We start from the raw sequence: 16,390 nt of genomic DNA, 5'->3' as shown, positions 1-16,390 counted from the left end.
GGGGGACGGTGCCCCGGCCCCGGCCGATGGGCAGCCGGAGGTGTGTGGGCTGGGAGCAACAGTGGTCGGAGGAGCCCGTTTGTTTCTCATTAGCGGCTCTTGGCAGGAGCTGTGGAAAAAATAGCTTCAAACAGCAGAGCTGGAAGGGAAAAGGCTGGGCCGAGGGAGGGGAGAGGGGCCGCAGTGGGGAAGGGGGGCACAGGGCCAGGCAGGGGGCGGGGAGGGGGTCGGGGTGACGACGGCCTGGACGGGGTGCAGGGATAGGGACGGAGACACGCGCGGTTCCCTCTGCAGCGCCCCTGTCCCTGGGGAGCAGCAGCCAGCTCCAATTTCGGGGAGCCGGGGCACATGTGCGCTTGTGCGCTCTTGTGCACGCTCGTGGGTGTTTGTGCGCGCAGGGCCGGCGAGCACAGCGCGTGTGCACGCCCGATAGCGTGGGCATTCCCAGGGAGGGGACGGGGACGCACAGCTGGGTGCCTCCATGTGCATGGCGACGTCTTGGCCCCCCAGCCCCCTGCCCCGTTGGGGAAACTGAGGCACGCGGGGTGTGCCCGCCGCCGGCTGCAGCGAGCGGGGCCCCGGCTGTGCCCCACTGGGAGGCTCCCGCCGCAGCCGCAGCCGGTTCTCACGTTTTCGGGGGGCCCTCGGCAGAGCCACTTACGCAACCGCGTGTCTGCGAGCGCCGGCAGCACCGCCAAGTCAACCAAAAGCGAGCGGGGGGAGCGCGGGAGGCGAGCGGGGAGCCCAGAGTCCACCCCGCTCCTCCCGCCTCGTGGCACGACGGATTTGGCGGGGACGGTGGCGTGTCCCACCCTGGCGTGGCTGTGCCAGGGTGGCACCAGTGCCCGGCTGCCCCATGCCCCCTCCTGCCGCCATCCTGGGCTGGGAAACGGGCAGCGGCGAGACGGGGTCATCTGGGGACAGCGACTGGGGACGAGGCTTGTCCCCGCTGCCAGGGCAGGGCTGTGCCCGCCGGAGCCGGTGGCACCGGGGCAGCCTTGGCACAGGGCTGGCACCCCGGTCCCTGCGGGCGTGGGGAGACATCGATGGGGCCGGGGGGGCTCCGTGTGCCAGGGGATGCGTGTGCATGCGTGTGCATGTATATGTTCATGCATGTCTGCATGCATGTGTGCACGTGCACCCCCCCGTTTTGGTGCCCGCGTGTCCAGCCGGGTTTGGCCGCCGGCACCCACCTGGCTTCACGGCTATTTCTGCCTCCAGCCTGGATTTAATTCTACCCTGCCCGCGACTGGCGTGTAATTAGGAGCCCAAAAAAAGCTCCGGGCACCCTCTCATCCTCAGGGGTGGGTGCACACCCAGCGCCCTGGCTCCGGGGTGGGCACGGGGTGCAGGTGCCCACGGCCCCATCTCTGCCGGCCCCGAGGGGTGAAGGACCCCCGCCGCAGAGACCTGGCAAACTCGGCGCAGCTGGGAGGGCTGGAGCGTGGGGGGGGGGTCTCGCCTGGCTGCGGGGGGCTCTGCCTCAGCAGGAGGCTGATTTGGGGGGGATCCCCGATTTGGGACCCACCGGGGGCATGGGAGGACGCGTGGTGGCAAATCCTTCGTTAAGCCCTTGAGCCAATTACGCCGCCGGAGCCGCCGCGCGGCCTGCGCGGCGAAGCCCCCGGGCGGCCATAAACCCCTTAGGGGGATGATCCCGCTTATGGCAGCGCCTCGGTGCCCCACGGCCCCGTCACCCCCAGCCCCTCACATCTCTGAGCCCCCCTTCTCCCCCAGCGCCGTGGGTCAGCCCCACACCGTCCCCTTGTGTCCCCCCCCCCCCCCCCCCAGCGTCCCCTCCGCCACCGCCTCCCCGCCTGCCCTTGGGCATCTCACCCGCTTGCCGCCCACCGCCTCCGGGCCGGGGGGCACGGTGTGGGGCGGCCCCCCAGGCGCAGCCCACGGCACCGCCGCCGGCAGCCGCCCCGGCGCTGGGCTCAGGGCGCTGATCGGCTTTGGGGAGCTTACGGCCCTGAGCCGGCGGCTCGGCGGCTCTTCACACCTGCGAGACGATCCTGCTCCTTCGGCCTCGCCGCCGGCTCCTCGCCCTCACCTCGGCCCCGGGGACGTGGCTCTGGCACGGCAGCAGGGCACAACCAGAGGGTGTGCAAGGCCCTGTGCCACCACGGTCACACCCTGTGCCACCCTGTGCACCGCATGTGCCAGCGTGAGCGTCCCCTGTGCACCTTCCTCACACACGAGCGTGCACTGCACGCACTTGTGCACACACACACACACAGACGTACATTGCACACACACCCCGAGCGTGCACTGTGCATGCACAGACGCACACGCTGACGTGGGCACGCGCAGCTGCAGTGTGAGCACACTGCACGCACACAGCACACGCGTTGCACACACAGAGACAGAGCGCACACACATGCACACACACAGACATTGCACACACAGAGCACACACACACATTGCACACGTTGCACACACACAGACATTGCACACAGAGAGCACACACACACATTGCACACACAGACACACACACAGAAACAGAGCACACACACACACGTTGCGCACATACACACACAGAGCACACACACGTTGCGCACGTGTTGCGCGCGCACAGATGTTGCACACACACACAGAGCACACGCACACATTGCGCGCATTGCACACACACAGACGCACACACACACAGAGCACACACACGTTGCACACTTACACACACAGAGCACACACACGTTGCACACGTGTTGCACACACACAGATGTTGCACACACACACAGAGCACACACACGTTGCACACTTACACACACAGAGCACACACACATTGCACATGTGTTGCGCACACACAGATGTTGCACACACACACAGAGCACACACACGTTGCACACGTGTTGCACACACACAGATGTTGCACACACACACACAGAGCACACACACATTGCACATGTGTTGCACACACACAGATGTTGCACACACACACAGAGCACACACACGTTGCACACTTACACACACAGAGCACACACACATTGCACATGTGTTGCACACACACAGATGTTGCACACACACACACAGAGCACACACACGTTGCACACGTGTTGCACACACACAGATGTTGCACACACACACAGAGCACACACACATTGCACATGTGTTGCACACACACAGATGTTGCACACACACACAGAGCACACACACGTTGCACACTTACACACACAGAGCACACACACATTGCACACGTGTTGCACACACACAGATGTTGCACACACACACAGAGCACACACACGTTGCACACTTACACACACAGAGCACACACACGTTGCACACGTGTTGCGCACACACAGATGTTGCACACACACACAGCACACACACGTTGCACACGTGTTGCACACACACAGATGTTGCACACACACACAGAGCACACACACGTTGCACACTTACACACACAGAGCACACACATGTTGCACACGTGTTGCGCACACACAGATGTTGCACACACACACAGAGCACACACACGTTGCACACTTAGAGCACACACACGTTGCACACGTGTTGCACACACACAGATGTTGCACACACACACAGAGCACACACACGTTGCACACTTACACGCACAGAGCACACACACATTGCACACGTGTTGCACACACACAGATGTTGCACACACACACAGAGCACACACACGTTGCACACGTGTTGCGCACACACACCTCACACACACACACAGCACAAGCTCTGCACACCCCCCACGCTGCACACCCCCAACTACTGAGCACAAGCACACGCGTGCACCGTGCCCACGCGCACGCAGCCCCCCATGAGCACCCACCCAGCCGCTCCCCGAAGGGGCTGTGGGCAGGGGGGCACCCGTACCGGCCGCGGTGCTGCTGGAGGGTGGCGGGCAGGCAGGCGCCCACCCACCAGCCCGGGACTGGGGAGGGGACTGGGGGGCACAGAGCCCCCCGCCGCCCTCCAGCCTCCATCCCATCCCTCCTCCCCGTCCCATCCTTGCTCCCTCCTGGCTCCAGCTTTGCTCCAGGCCTCTCCTCCTCCTCCTCCTCCTCCCCAGCCCTTCGCCTTCCCCGGCCTCCATCTCCTGCTGCCCCCCCAGCCCCGGGGGTGCCACAGCTGGGGCCCCCCAAGAACCGGCAGTCGCCTGGCCCCGCTGTGGCCGGTTCTGGGGGGAGCGGGGCTGCTGGGGGGGCAGGACCCCCCGGGCGGCCCCGGGCGCTGCTCCGTGTCCCACGGCCGGGGACACGTGGCCCGTTCCGCCGCCAAAGGGAGACGCCTGTCCCTTGGGAAGTGGGGGAGACGCAGCCTGGCGAGGGCCCCGAAATCCTTCCCTGCCCAGCGGGGAGGTGGGCGATTCCCCCCCACCGCCGCCGCAGGGCTCAGGGCTTCCCTGCCACCTCCAGCGCCAAGTCCCACCGTCACCGGAGTGTCCCACGGGACCGCGGGGAGCGCGCACGGAGCACGGCATCCCCTGGCCCTGGCAGCCCCCCGGCATCCCCCAGCCCCGGCATCCCCCCCAGCACCCCCCAGGGCCAGCATCCCCCCCAGCACCCCCAGCATCCCCCCAGCACCCCCAAAATCCCCCCGCCCCAGCTGTCCCCTCTGTCCCCACACCAGCCGCAGCTTAAACCACCGTGGGGGCGCCCCAAGCCCCCTCCCCACGCAAAGCCCGGGCTCAGCCATGGCCACTCCTGAGACCCCCAGACTTGGGGGGGGGGGGGGGGGGGGGGGGAAGGGATGGGGAGGGGGTCGGGGGGCAGGATCAGCCCCAAACGGGAGCGCAGCCCCAGGGGGTGGCCGTGGCTCTGGGGACACGGGGACACGGGGACATGGGGACATGGGGACACGGGGACATGGGGACATGGGGACACGGGGACACGCTGGCTGCCACATCAGCAACAGCGGGGAAGGGCCCCAGCCCGCAGCTGGGAGCCAGATGGGGTGGGGAAGGGCAGCGGTCGGGGCCAGCCCCGAGGTGTCCCCCGGGCCGGGGACCCCCGAGGAGGGCATGGGGACACCGAGCTGGGCCGGGTCCCCCCCGAGCTCCCCGAAATGGGGGAAGGAGAGGTGGGAGGAGGGGTGAGGGAGGGCTGGGAGGGCCTGAGGAGAGAGGGACGGACAGAGGGACGGACCGGAGGAGGGGTGACGGACGGAGGAGGGATGGAGAGGGGGATGCAGGGGGGAGGAAGGGAGGGAGGGAGGGAGGGAGGGATGAGGGGAGATGCAGGGGGGATGGAGGGGAGATGGATGGAGGGAGGATGGAGGGGGGACGCAGGAGGGATGAAGGAGAGATGGAGGTGGGATGAAGGGGAGATGGAGGGGGGATGGAGAGGAGACGGATTGGGGGTGCAGGAGGGATGAAGGGCGAAGATGGAGGGGAGATGGAGGGGGGATGCAGGGGAGATGGAGGGGGGATGCAGGGGAGATGGAGGGAGGGACAGAGGGAGGGAGGGACAGAGGAGGGATGCAGGGAGGGATGGAGGGGAGATGGAGGGGATATGCAGGGGGGATGGAGGGGGATGGCACGCTGCAGGAAGGAGAGGACCCAGGGCAGGGACCCCCTCCCCAGCCCACCCCAGAACGGGACACCAGGAGCACCCAGTCCCTGAGGCCCTACTGCACCCCCTCGGTGTGGGACCCCCATCACCGAGGAAGCCGGGCATCCAGGCTGGCAGCGGGACACCCCGGGGGTGCCATGAACCCCCCACATGCAGCACGCAGCACCAGAGGACAGACAGACACACAGGCCAGGACAGAGCCCCCCCGTCCCCTCAGGGCCCCCCCGTCCCGGTAACAGCACAACCTCAGCCCCCCCCCCCAGCAAGGTGCCGGCACCCCTCGGCACGATGCCACCCCTGAAAAAGCCCCCAGAGTGGCCCAACTCACCCCAAATTGCCCCACCTCGGGGGTCCCCCCCGAGCCCCCACCCAGGGCAAAGGCTGCAGTGGGGCAGGGAGGGTGCAAAGGGCAGGCGGGCGCTGGGCGCAGGGAGCGGGGTGCCCCGGGCACCCGGGTCCATAGTCCGGCTCTGGCGAGGAGGGTGGCACGGCGGCGCTGGGGGATGCCAGGACGCCTGGGTTCGTCGGCGGGGGGGCTGGGGGTGACGGAAGCCAGGGGCGCCCCGCGGAGGGTGTCGTACCCAGGAAGGGTCCCCAGGGATGGGGGCTGTGGGTCGGGGACCTGGGAGAGGCCCCTTGAGCCCCATGGGTGAGCGGGCAGGACGGGAGGGGGACAGGCACCCCAGGGTGCCAGGGAGGGGGGACCTGCCAGCCCCCAGCACACGCCTCTCGGTGTCCCCAGGATCATGTTCATCATCATCATCACCATCTTCATAGCCGTCATCTTCCTCATCATGATCTTCCACGTCTGCCGCAAGCTCTGCCACGACCCCGTGTCCCCCCCACCCTACACGGACTCCCCGGGCCCCGTGCCCCCGCCGCTGGCCCCGATGCCCGCGCTCCCCAGCCTGCCCACTGGGGCCATCCCCCCGGGCCTGGAGCCCCCACCCTACAGCGAGGTGGGTCCCAGCCGGCAGTGGGTGCTGGGCACCCAGCTGAGCCTGGCGTGGGGGGACAGGGTGGGCTGTGGGGTGATGGGGGAATGGGGTGGTGGGTGCTGGAGCTATGGGGTGACGGGTGCTGGGGCTATGGGGTGATGGGTGCTGGGGGTATGGGGTGGTGGGTGCTGGAGCTACGGGGTGATGGGTGCTGGGGTTATGGGGTGCTGGAGTTATGGGACGGTGAGTGCTGGGGCTATGGGGTGATGGGTGCTGGAGCTATGGGGTGGTGGGTGCTGGGGCTATGGGGTGATGGGTGCTGGGGGTATGGGGTGGTGGGTGCTGGGGCTATGGGGTGATGGGTGCTGGAGCTGTGGGGTGGTGGGTGCTGGGGCTATGGGGTGATGGGTGCTGGGGCTGTGGGGTGGTGGGTGCTGGAGCTATGGGGTGATGGGTGCTAGGGCTATGGGGTGCTGGGGCTGTGGGGTGATGGATGCTGGCACTACGGGGTGATGGACGCTGGGGCTATGGGGCTCAGCAGGGCATGGGGGGACTATGGGAACCCACAACCCCCCCTCTATGCCAGGGGCACCCCTCCCTACTCCCATGCACCCCAACGGGGGGGAACCCAGTTCCGAAGGGTTCAGCCCTGGGGTTGGGGCACCCTCCTTCCCCCGGGGACCCCGGTGTCCTGGGTGCCATATGTCCCCCCCCACCACCACTGACCCCCACTCACCCTTAGGTGACGGCGAAGCCCTTCCTCTACCCACTGCCGCAGGGGCCGTGTCCTGAATGCGGCTGCGGTCCCAGGCCTCAGCCCCTCTTTGCCACCCAGACCAACTTCTAGGGGTGACCCCCCCACCCTGAGGACAGCTTGATGACAACACTGTCCTTCGCTGGCGGGGGGGGACATGGACCCAGGCGTCCGGATGGCCCCAGGAGGGGCCATCCGGACGCCTGGGTCCATGCCCCCCCCCAAACCATGCCACTGGAGCAAGGGGTTGGGGGGGTTCTTTATTTATTATTTTTAAAAGTGTAAAAGAGGTCCCTGCTGTGCCGGTTTTGGGGGGGTTTCAGGGGGAAAGTTTTGGGGGGGGGAGGTTTGCACCCCACACCCCTTCCCAGCCGTGGCTGCACCTCGGGCACCGCATGGACTTTGCCAGGCGGGCATGTGAGCATGCGTCAGCCGGAGCCCTGACACCCTGTCCCCGTCCCCGTTGAATCATAGCATCGTTTGGGTGGGAAAAGACCCTTAAGATCATCGAGTCCAACCGTTAGCCCAGCACGGCCAAGGCCACCACTAACCCATGTCCCTAAGCACCACATCTCCCCGGCTTTTAAATCCCCCCAGGGACGGGGACTCAGCCCCTGCCCTGGGCAGCCTGGGCCAGGCCCTGACAGCCCTTTGGGGGAAGAAATTTTTCCTAATATCCAACCCAACCCTGCCCTGGCGCAGCTTGAGGCCGTTCCCTCTCGTCCCATCGCTTGTTCCTGGGGAGCAGAGACCGACCCCCTCGGCTCCAGCCTCCTTTCAGGCCGTTGCAGAGAGCGAGGAGGGCTCCCCTCAGCCTCCTCTTCTCCAGGCTGAGCCCCCCCAGCTCCCCCAGCCGCTCCTCCCCAGCCTTGTGCTCCAGCCCCTGCCCCAGCCTCGCTGCCCTGCTCTGGCCACGCTCCAGCCCCTCCATGGCCGCCTTGGGGTGCGGGGCCCAGCGCTGAGCACAGCATTCGAGGGGCGGCCTCACCAGTGCCCAGCACAGGGGGACGATCGCTGCCCTAGGGAATCCATCTCCATCCCTATCCCCATCCCCATCCCATCCCCATCCCCATCCCCATCTTGTCCCCATCCCCATCTCAGCCCCATCCCCATCCCCATCCCCATCCCCATTCCCACATTGTCCCCATCCCCATCTCATCCCCATCCCCATCCCCATCTCAGCCCCAGCCCCATCCCCACCTTGTCCCCATCCCCATCCTATCCCATCTCATGCCGTCCCTGTCCCTGTCACCATGCCCTCCCATCCCATCCCCACAAGAGACGGGCCCAGGCCAGCGGGACGTCGGGGTTTATTGAGTTGGGAGCACGCTCCCCGGCACAGGGCCATCCCCGTGGCAAGTGTCCCTGGCCGCTCACGCCGCCTGCCGGCCCCGGCGCCGCTTGATCTTCTTCTTGAGGAGCAGCAGGTCCAGGTAGAGCAGGCGGCCCAGGATGGTGGAGGCGCAGAGCAGCCCCCCGTGCAGGGCTCCCGCCAGCCCGCAGCTGAACACGTCCTGCCCTGGGGACGAGCCGCGGTGGGACACGGCCACCCACGGGAGGGACACGGCCACCATCATGGGGGCCATGGCCACCACCATGAGGGACCAACCCACCACCATGAGGGACCAACCCACCGTGGGAGGGCACCCCACGCTGCAGGGAGCCCCTGGGGACACTGTCTGCAGCCTGGAGCTGGGCATGGGGACAGAGGGACAGGGGGACATGGGGACACAGGTCCCTTACCCGTCAGGTAGAGGTTCTTCACGGGCGTCTCGGCTCTCATGGCAGCCACCACGGCTGGGCTGAAGCGGCCGACGTCGTGCTCGGTCCCGTACATCTCCCCGCGGGGAGCCGCCAGGTAGTGCTGGTTGGTGAGCGGCGACGCCGCCTCCATGAACTCCACCTGCCCGGGCAGGGGCACGGGGGGTGCTCGGGGCACGTTGGGGTGCTCGGGGCACACAGGTGTGCACAGGGCACATGGGGGTACCCGGGGCACAGCGGGCACGGGTAGGCCCATCCCACCAAACAGCAGGTCCCACCACAACAGGTCCAAGTCTACCCATGGCTTTGCAGGGCGCCCTGTCCCCGCTGGGCACCCCAACTCCACAGGGCACCCCGTCCTGTCGGGCACATCCCCACTGGGCACCCCAACCCCACAGGACACCCCGTCCCCACCGAGCACATCCCCACAGGGCACCCCATCCTGCCTGGGCACCCAGTCCCCGCTCTGCGCCCCAAGTCCGCTCTGCGCCCATGCCCATGAGGCACCTCAGCCCTGCAGGGCACCGCATTCCCACGGGGCACCCCAAACTTGTAGGGCACCCCATTCCCACTGTGTACCCCGTTCCCACTGGCTCCCCCAGCCCTGCCTGGGCATCTCACCCCCACAGGGCACCCAGTCCCTGATGGGCACCCCATCCCCACGGACACCCAGTCCCCCCATTTCCACCGTGCACCCATCCCTGTGGGGCACCCCAACTCTGAAGAGGTACCTCAACCCCACGGGGCACCAGGGCACCCCATCCCTACAACCCCCTTCATCCCCGCAGAACACCCTGTCCCCACCGCGCGCCCTCCCCGCCGGGCACCCCGCGTGGCGGGGGGCACCGTGGGGACCCCATCACCTTGTCGCGGAGGTGGGGGAAGCGCTGCAGCGCCCGCTCCAGCAGGCGCTGGGCGATGGCCAGCTTGTACCGCTGGTAGTCGGGACCCCGGTGCTTGGCGCGGGTCCCGGCCCACTCCTCAAACCACTCGTACCGCGCCATGGTCAGGATGGTCATGCACGACCGGCCTGCGAGGAGGGGGTGACAACCCCCGTCCCATCGTGGGGGACCCCGGTGCCGGTGGCAGCCCGGGACGTGGCAGCGGTGGCGGTGCCCACCCCGTAATCCCGGCTGGTGGGATCAAGGAGCCTCCGAGCCCACAAAGCCGAGCAGATCAGGGCTGCAGAGCTGGGGGGGGGGACACGGGCAGGGGGGGGCCCCCCAACTCCGTACCTGGGTGCCGCTGCTCGTAGGTGGGGTCCTTGGCGGCGGGGAAGGTGATGAACATCATGGCCAGGTTTTCAGGGACGTCGTCGCGGCTCAGGGCGGCGTAGCGGGTCATCCTGCGGGCAGAGCGGGCAGCGCCGTGCACCCACCGTGCACCCACTCCCCGCACCGTGCACCCACTCCCCGCACCGTGCACCCACCCCGGGGTGCCCGGGGGCCCCTTACATGGCGTCCAGGTCGTTGTGGGGGTAGATCCAGAAGTTGGTGGCGGGCAGGGCCAGCTCGGCCGCGCTGCCCCGCAGCCCCACGAACACCAGGAAGGAGCCCATGCCGTGCCGCACCATGGCCAGGCGGGAGCGGACGCCTGCGGGGACGCGGGGCGGGAGGCGGGAGATGACGCCTCATCCCTGCGGAGGGCACGCCGGGGATGCCGGGGACATGGGGACGCTGGCGATGCCAGGGAGACGGGCATGCTGGGAATGCGGGAACGCTGGGGACACGGGGATGCTGGGGACATGGGGACGGCAGGGATGCGGGACACGGGGGCACGGTACCCGGGTGGCTGCGGAGCTGGGGCGGCAGCAGCTTGCCGAAGGTGTTGAAGATGCCGGCATCGGAGATGACGACGGGGGCGAAGATCTCCACCTCCTCCTCGCTCGGCCCCCTCTGCACCACCACCCCTGGGGGGGCGCGGGGCGGTGAGGGGGGCGCGGGGCCCTGCCGCCCTGTCCCCACCGTGCGTCCCCCCGCGGCGGGGGGCTGGGGCGGGGGGCGGCGCTCACCCACAGCGGTGCCGGCGGGGGAGACGAGGATGCGGGTGACGGGGGCGCGCACCAGCACGGCCCCCCCCGCCCGCTCGATGAGGGGCACGGCGTGGAAGGCCACCTCGCTGGCCCCCCCCCGCGGGTACCAGGCCCCCCGCTGGTAGTGGTGCACCATCAGCACGTTCACCAGGAAGCTGGAGTCCCGCGGGGCCGTGCCTGGGGACGGGGGGGACGATGGGGAGGGACGCGACCGCTCCTATCCCGACATGGCCTCCTCTATCATGACATGGCCCCTCCTGTTGCAACATGGCCTCCTCTATCATGATATGGCCACCCCACCACGCGACATGGCTCTCCCTGTCATGATGCAGCCCTCCCCATCACGATACAGCCCTCCCCTATCACAATACAGCCCTCCCCTCTTGTGACATGGCCTCCCCTATCATGATACGGCCTCCCCTATCATGACACGGCCTCTCCTACTGCAACGTGGCCTCCTCTATCGTGACATGGCCACCCCATCACACAACGTGGCTCTCCCCATCACAATACAGCCCTCCCCTATCACAATACAGCCCTCCCCTATCATGACGCAGCCTCCCCTACCGTGACACGGCCCTCCCCATTATGATACAGCCCTTCCCTATCTTGATGGTACCCTCCACTATCACAACACATTCTCCTGCTGTCGCGACACAGCCTTCCCCTATCACGATACAGCTCTCCTGTATTGCACTGTATCATGACACAGCCTGCTTTATTGCAACACAGCCCTCCCCATCACAACACAGCCCTCTCCATTGCAACACTGCTCTCCCCTATCATGACACTGCCATTCCCTATCATGACATGGCCCTCCTTTACCATGATGTGGCCCTCCTTTACCATGACATGGCCCTCCTATTGCAATACAGCCCTCCTCCATCACCACAGTGCCCTCCCCTATCGCGACATGATCCTCCTCTATTGCAATGGCGCCCTCCCTATCGCGACGGCCCCCTCCCTATCGCGACGGTCCCCTGACCGTAGAAGAGGTAGCTGAGCAGGGCGCGCAGGTCGCGGTCGGCCGTCAGCCGGGCCATGGCCTCGCTGTGGCTGGTGGCCGCCATGCGGAAGACGGGCGAGATCCAGTAGATGAGGCCGGTGCGGACCAGGAGGGTGGCCAGCCACCGCGGCACCAGCTTCAGCACCGCCAGCAGCGCCACGTGCCGCGAGGCCACCTGCGCGGGGACCGGCCCCGCGTCACCCCCGGCCACCTCCGCGGCCACGGCCCCGCACCACTACGTCCTCATGACTGGCACGGCCGGGACCCCGGCACCACCCGCGTCCCCAGCGCCTGTCCTCACCATGCCCACCACCCGCGTCCCCACCGTCCCCATCGCTTGTCCCCACCACGCCCAATGCCTGTGTCCCCACCATGCCCATCACCCGTGTCCCCTCCATGCCCATCACCCGTGTCCCCACCATGCCCGTTACCCTTGTCCCCAACGTTCCCACTACCCCCTCCCTGCCATGCCCATCACACTTGTCCCCACCACCCCCATCGCTTGTCCCCACCACATCCAACGTCTGTGTCCCCACCACACTCATCACGTGTCCCCACCATGCCCGTTACCCTTGTCCCCAACATTCCCACTGTCCCCTCCCTGCCATGCCCATCCCACTTGTCCCTGCCATGCCCATCACACTTGTCCCCACCATGCCCATCATTTTTGTCCCCACCATGCCCACCACCCACGTCCCCACCATCCCCATCACCCATGTCCCCACCATGCCCATCACCCGTGTCCCCTCCATGCCCGTTACCCTTGTCCCCAGTGTTCCCACTGCCCCCTCCCTGCCATGCCCACCACACTTGTCCCCACCATCCCCATCACTTGTCCCCACCATGCCCATTGCTTGTCCCCACCACACCCAACACCTGTGTCCCCACCATGCCCATCACCCACGTCCCCACCATCCCCATCGCTTGTCCCCACCCCATCCAACGCCTGTGTCCCCACCACACCCATCACTTGTCCCCACCATGCCCATCACCCGTGTCCCCTCCATGCCCGTTACCCTTGTCCCCAACGTTCCCACTGCCCCTTCCCTGCCATGCCCACCACACTTGTCCCCACCATCCCCATCCCCCATGTCCCATCCACCCTTGTCCCCACCATTCCCCCTGCCCCTTCCCCACCATGACCATCACCCATGTCCACCCATCACCCACGCCCCCACCCAGACCCACCAGTGCCACCACCCACACCCACACCCCAAACTGGCCAGCCCCCAGCCCGAGCCGGAGGGATCCCAACACCACACCCGGGGGACGTGCCACCACCCACGGGAGGGTGTCCCCAAGGACCCCCACCTTGGAGAGCCTCATGAACTCCTTGATGGCCGCCTTCTCGGCAGGGAACTGCTCCTCCAGGGCGGCGGCGAAGGCAGCCTTGCCGGCGCGGAGCTGGTAGCGCCGGGGGCCCAGGCAGATCTCGTCGTAGGGGTCGGGCAGGCGCTGCCAGCACAGCTGCCCGTCCGTCAGCTGGTCCAGCGCCACGCGCAGCATGCTGCCCTCGTGCATCTGCCCCACGTAGTGGATGCCTGCGGGCCCCGGGGGGTCAGCGGGCCGGGGGGCTGGGGACCCGCCGGTCCCCACCTTGGGGACGCGCGGCGGGAGCCCCTCGGGTGGCAGATGGGGGAATTAAGTGTTTAACCTTCGTCTGCTGCGGGTCACCTTCAGAGGCGGTGGCGTGAGCCAGGCTGCGAGCGCAGCAGGCGCACTGCATGCGTGCACTGCACACGCACACGCTGCACGCGCAAAGCTACGTGCAAACAGCACGTGCATTGCATGCACACGTATTGCATGCACTCGCTGTACACGCACTGCATGCGCACACACCACATGCAAATGGCGTGCACACTGCAAATGCACTGCAGAGTGTGTGCACGCACGCATACGGCACACTGCAACAAACGGTGTGCAAACAGTGTGCTCACTGCAAAACCACTGCAGGTGCTGCATGCACATACTGTGTGCACAGACGCTGCTTGCAAATGGTGCCTGCCTGCTGCACGCAAATGGTGCATGCACCACAAAACCACTGCAGGTGCTGCATGCACACACGCTGCTTGCAAACGGTGCATGCATGCTGCACACAAACGCTGCATACACTGCAAAAACACTGCAGACACTGCACACACATGCTGCCATACCTGCCCAGTGCATGCTGTGAACAGGCACAGGCACCACATGCGTGTGCACACAGTGCACGTGATGCACACACTGCATGTGCACAGGCACTGATTGAACGTGCAAGCAGGGCACACTGCACGCACACAGGCACTGCGTGCACGTGTTGCAAACACACCCACCCTGCAACCCTGCTGCACAGGGATGCACGCAGGGCTGCAAGCAGCCTGCGGACATGTGGCAGGGTAGGTAACAACGCCCCACATGCGTGCGCCGAGCTACACCCACACGCTACCTGCATGCACAGGCGCAGGCAGGCTGATGGGTGCTGGGGTGGGTGCACGGGGGGGTCCTTACCCACGTCGAACTCGCTGCCCCGCTCCTGGAAGGTGTGGCAGCACCCGCCGGCCTGGTCGTGCTGCTCCAGCACCAGCACCCGCTTGCCCACCTTGGCCAGGGTGCCCGCCGCCGCCAGGCCCCCCACGCCGCTGCCGATGACCACGGCGTCCAGCTCCGGCGGCACCCGGCGGGCGCTGAACCCTGCGCACACGCGTGTGCCTGAGCCCCCCCCCCCCCGCCTCATTGCACGGGGGCCGTGCAGACAGACAGCAGGCCCTGAGCGCAATGGGATGGACAGACGGATGGACGGACAGCACACACCCAGCACTCACCCTGCTTCAGGACCTTGTCGCGGGCGCGCGGCTCCGTCACCAGCGGCCGGGGGGGCCCCGGGGGTGGCTGGGCGAAGGGGTTGCCAGCAGGGGCCAGCAGCCGGTGGGCTACCAGCCCCAGCGCCAGCGTGCCCAGGGCCACCAGCAGCAGCAGCATGGCCCACATGGCTGCCACCGCGCACAGCACCCTACGGCCCCAGCGCCTTATGGCCCCGGCACCTTATAGCCCCGGCAGCTTAGGCAGGAGATTACAGACACGCCGCCTTACAGCTGCAGCAGCTTATAGCCACCGCGGCTTAAAGCCACAGCAGCTTATAGCCACAGGAGCTTATAGCCACGGCACCCTATAGCCACGGCACCCTATAGCCGCGTGCACCCCAGGAAGCATGGGGTACTGGGGCGGGCACGGCCCCCTTACCGTAACGCCTTGCTGGCAGTGCTGGGACACGCTGGGACATGCTGGGACACGGGCCAGGCCCCGGGGCGGCAGCGCGCGTGCGCACGCATGTGGGCAGTGCACACACATGTGCATGAGGCAGAGGGGTGCGCGGCGCTGGTGTGTGCTGGCACGCTGGGTGCTGCATGCACAAACAGCTGTGCATGCACACGTGCAGCTGTGCAAACGCGTGCGCGCCCACACTTGTGTAAGGAAGCACAGGCACACCTACACACCTGCGCGAGCAAACTACACGCGCCCACGGCTAACATGTGCATGCCCATACACACACGGCTGTGCAAGCACTTGCACACTCGTACGTCCACCCACTGTGCAACCACACACTTGCACACCCATACGTGCATCCACTGTGCAACCACACGCTGCACACCTGTACATGCACCCACTGTGCAAACACACACTTGCACACCTGTACGTGCACCCACTGTTCAAACACGCTGCACACCCGTACATGCACCCACTGTGCAAACACACACTTGCACACCCGTACGTGCACCCACTGTGCAACCACACGCTGCACACCCATACATGCACCCACTGTGCAACCACATGCTGCACACCCGTACATGCACCCACTGTGCAAACACACACTTGCACACCCGTATATGCACCCACTGTGCAACCACACGCTGCACACCCCTACCCACCCACGCGTGCACACGCACACCCGCACGCCCGTCTCTGCTGCCTGCAGCTCTGCTGACCTCTCTCGGCAGCACCACGTAAAGGCCCCCGCGTGCAATGTCACACGCACACCCACGCACACCCCAACACCCGCACACCCACAACACCCCCCACCGACCCCCCACCCCCAGCACCCACAACCACCAACCCCCAAACACAGCCACGCGTGCGCACACACCCACGCGTGCACACACACACACACGCACACGCACACCCACGCGTGCGCGCGCACGCGCACGCACACCCCCCAGCCCCACAAACACCCTGCAGGCACCAAACTGGGGCAAAACACTGATTTGCAGAGAAAAAAAAATCAGCAGCAGCGGGTGGGAGGGGGCCAGGGTGGGGCAGAGGTGACACTGGTGACGCTGGTGACACCGGTGACACCGCGTCCCCCCCCGGGTGCCCCAGCCCCAGCCGCATTCGGCCGTA

General features: G+C 66.8%; 1 protein-coding gene across 1 annotated transcript; it reads right to left on the bottom strand.

Annotated features, from left to right (window-relative positions):
* Positions 1–8,590: 8,590 nt before the first annotated feature.
* Positions 8,591–14,983, bottom strand: LOC309600120 (all-trans-retinol 13,14-reductase-like; the record flags this gene model as incomplete). Its single annotated transcript, XM_082332185.1, has 11 exons — positions 8,591–8,736; positions 8,961–9,120; positions 9,842–10,008; positions 10,214–10,323; positions 10,433–10,571; positions 10,762–10,887; positions 10,990–11,187; positions 11,996–12,191; positions 13,328–13,557; positions 14,504–14,686; positions 14,818–14,983. 11 exons carry the CDS (start codon positions 14,981–14,983, stop codon positions 8,591–8,593), a joined length of 1,821 nt encoding a protein of 606 aa, XP_082188311.1.
* Positions 14,984–16,390: the final 1,407 nt, after the last annotated feature.

This window comes from Platalea leucorodia (assembly GCF_965183815.1).
Source record: "Platalea leucorodia genome assembly, chromosome: 22".
NCBI classification, from domain to species: Eukaryota; Metazoa; Chordata; class Aves; order Pelecaniformes; family Threskiornithidae; genus Platalea; species Platalea leucorodia.
This window is presented reverse-complemented; position numbering and strand designations above follow the sequence as displayed.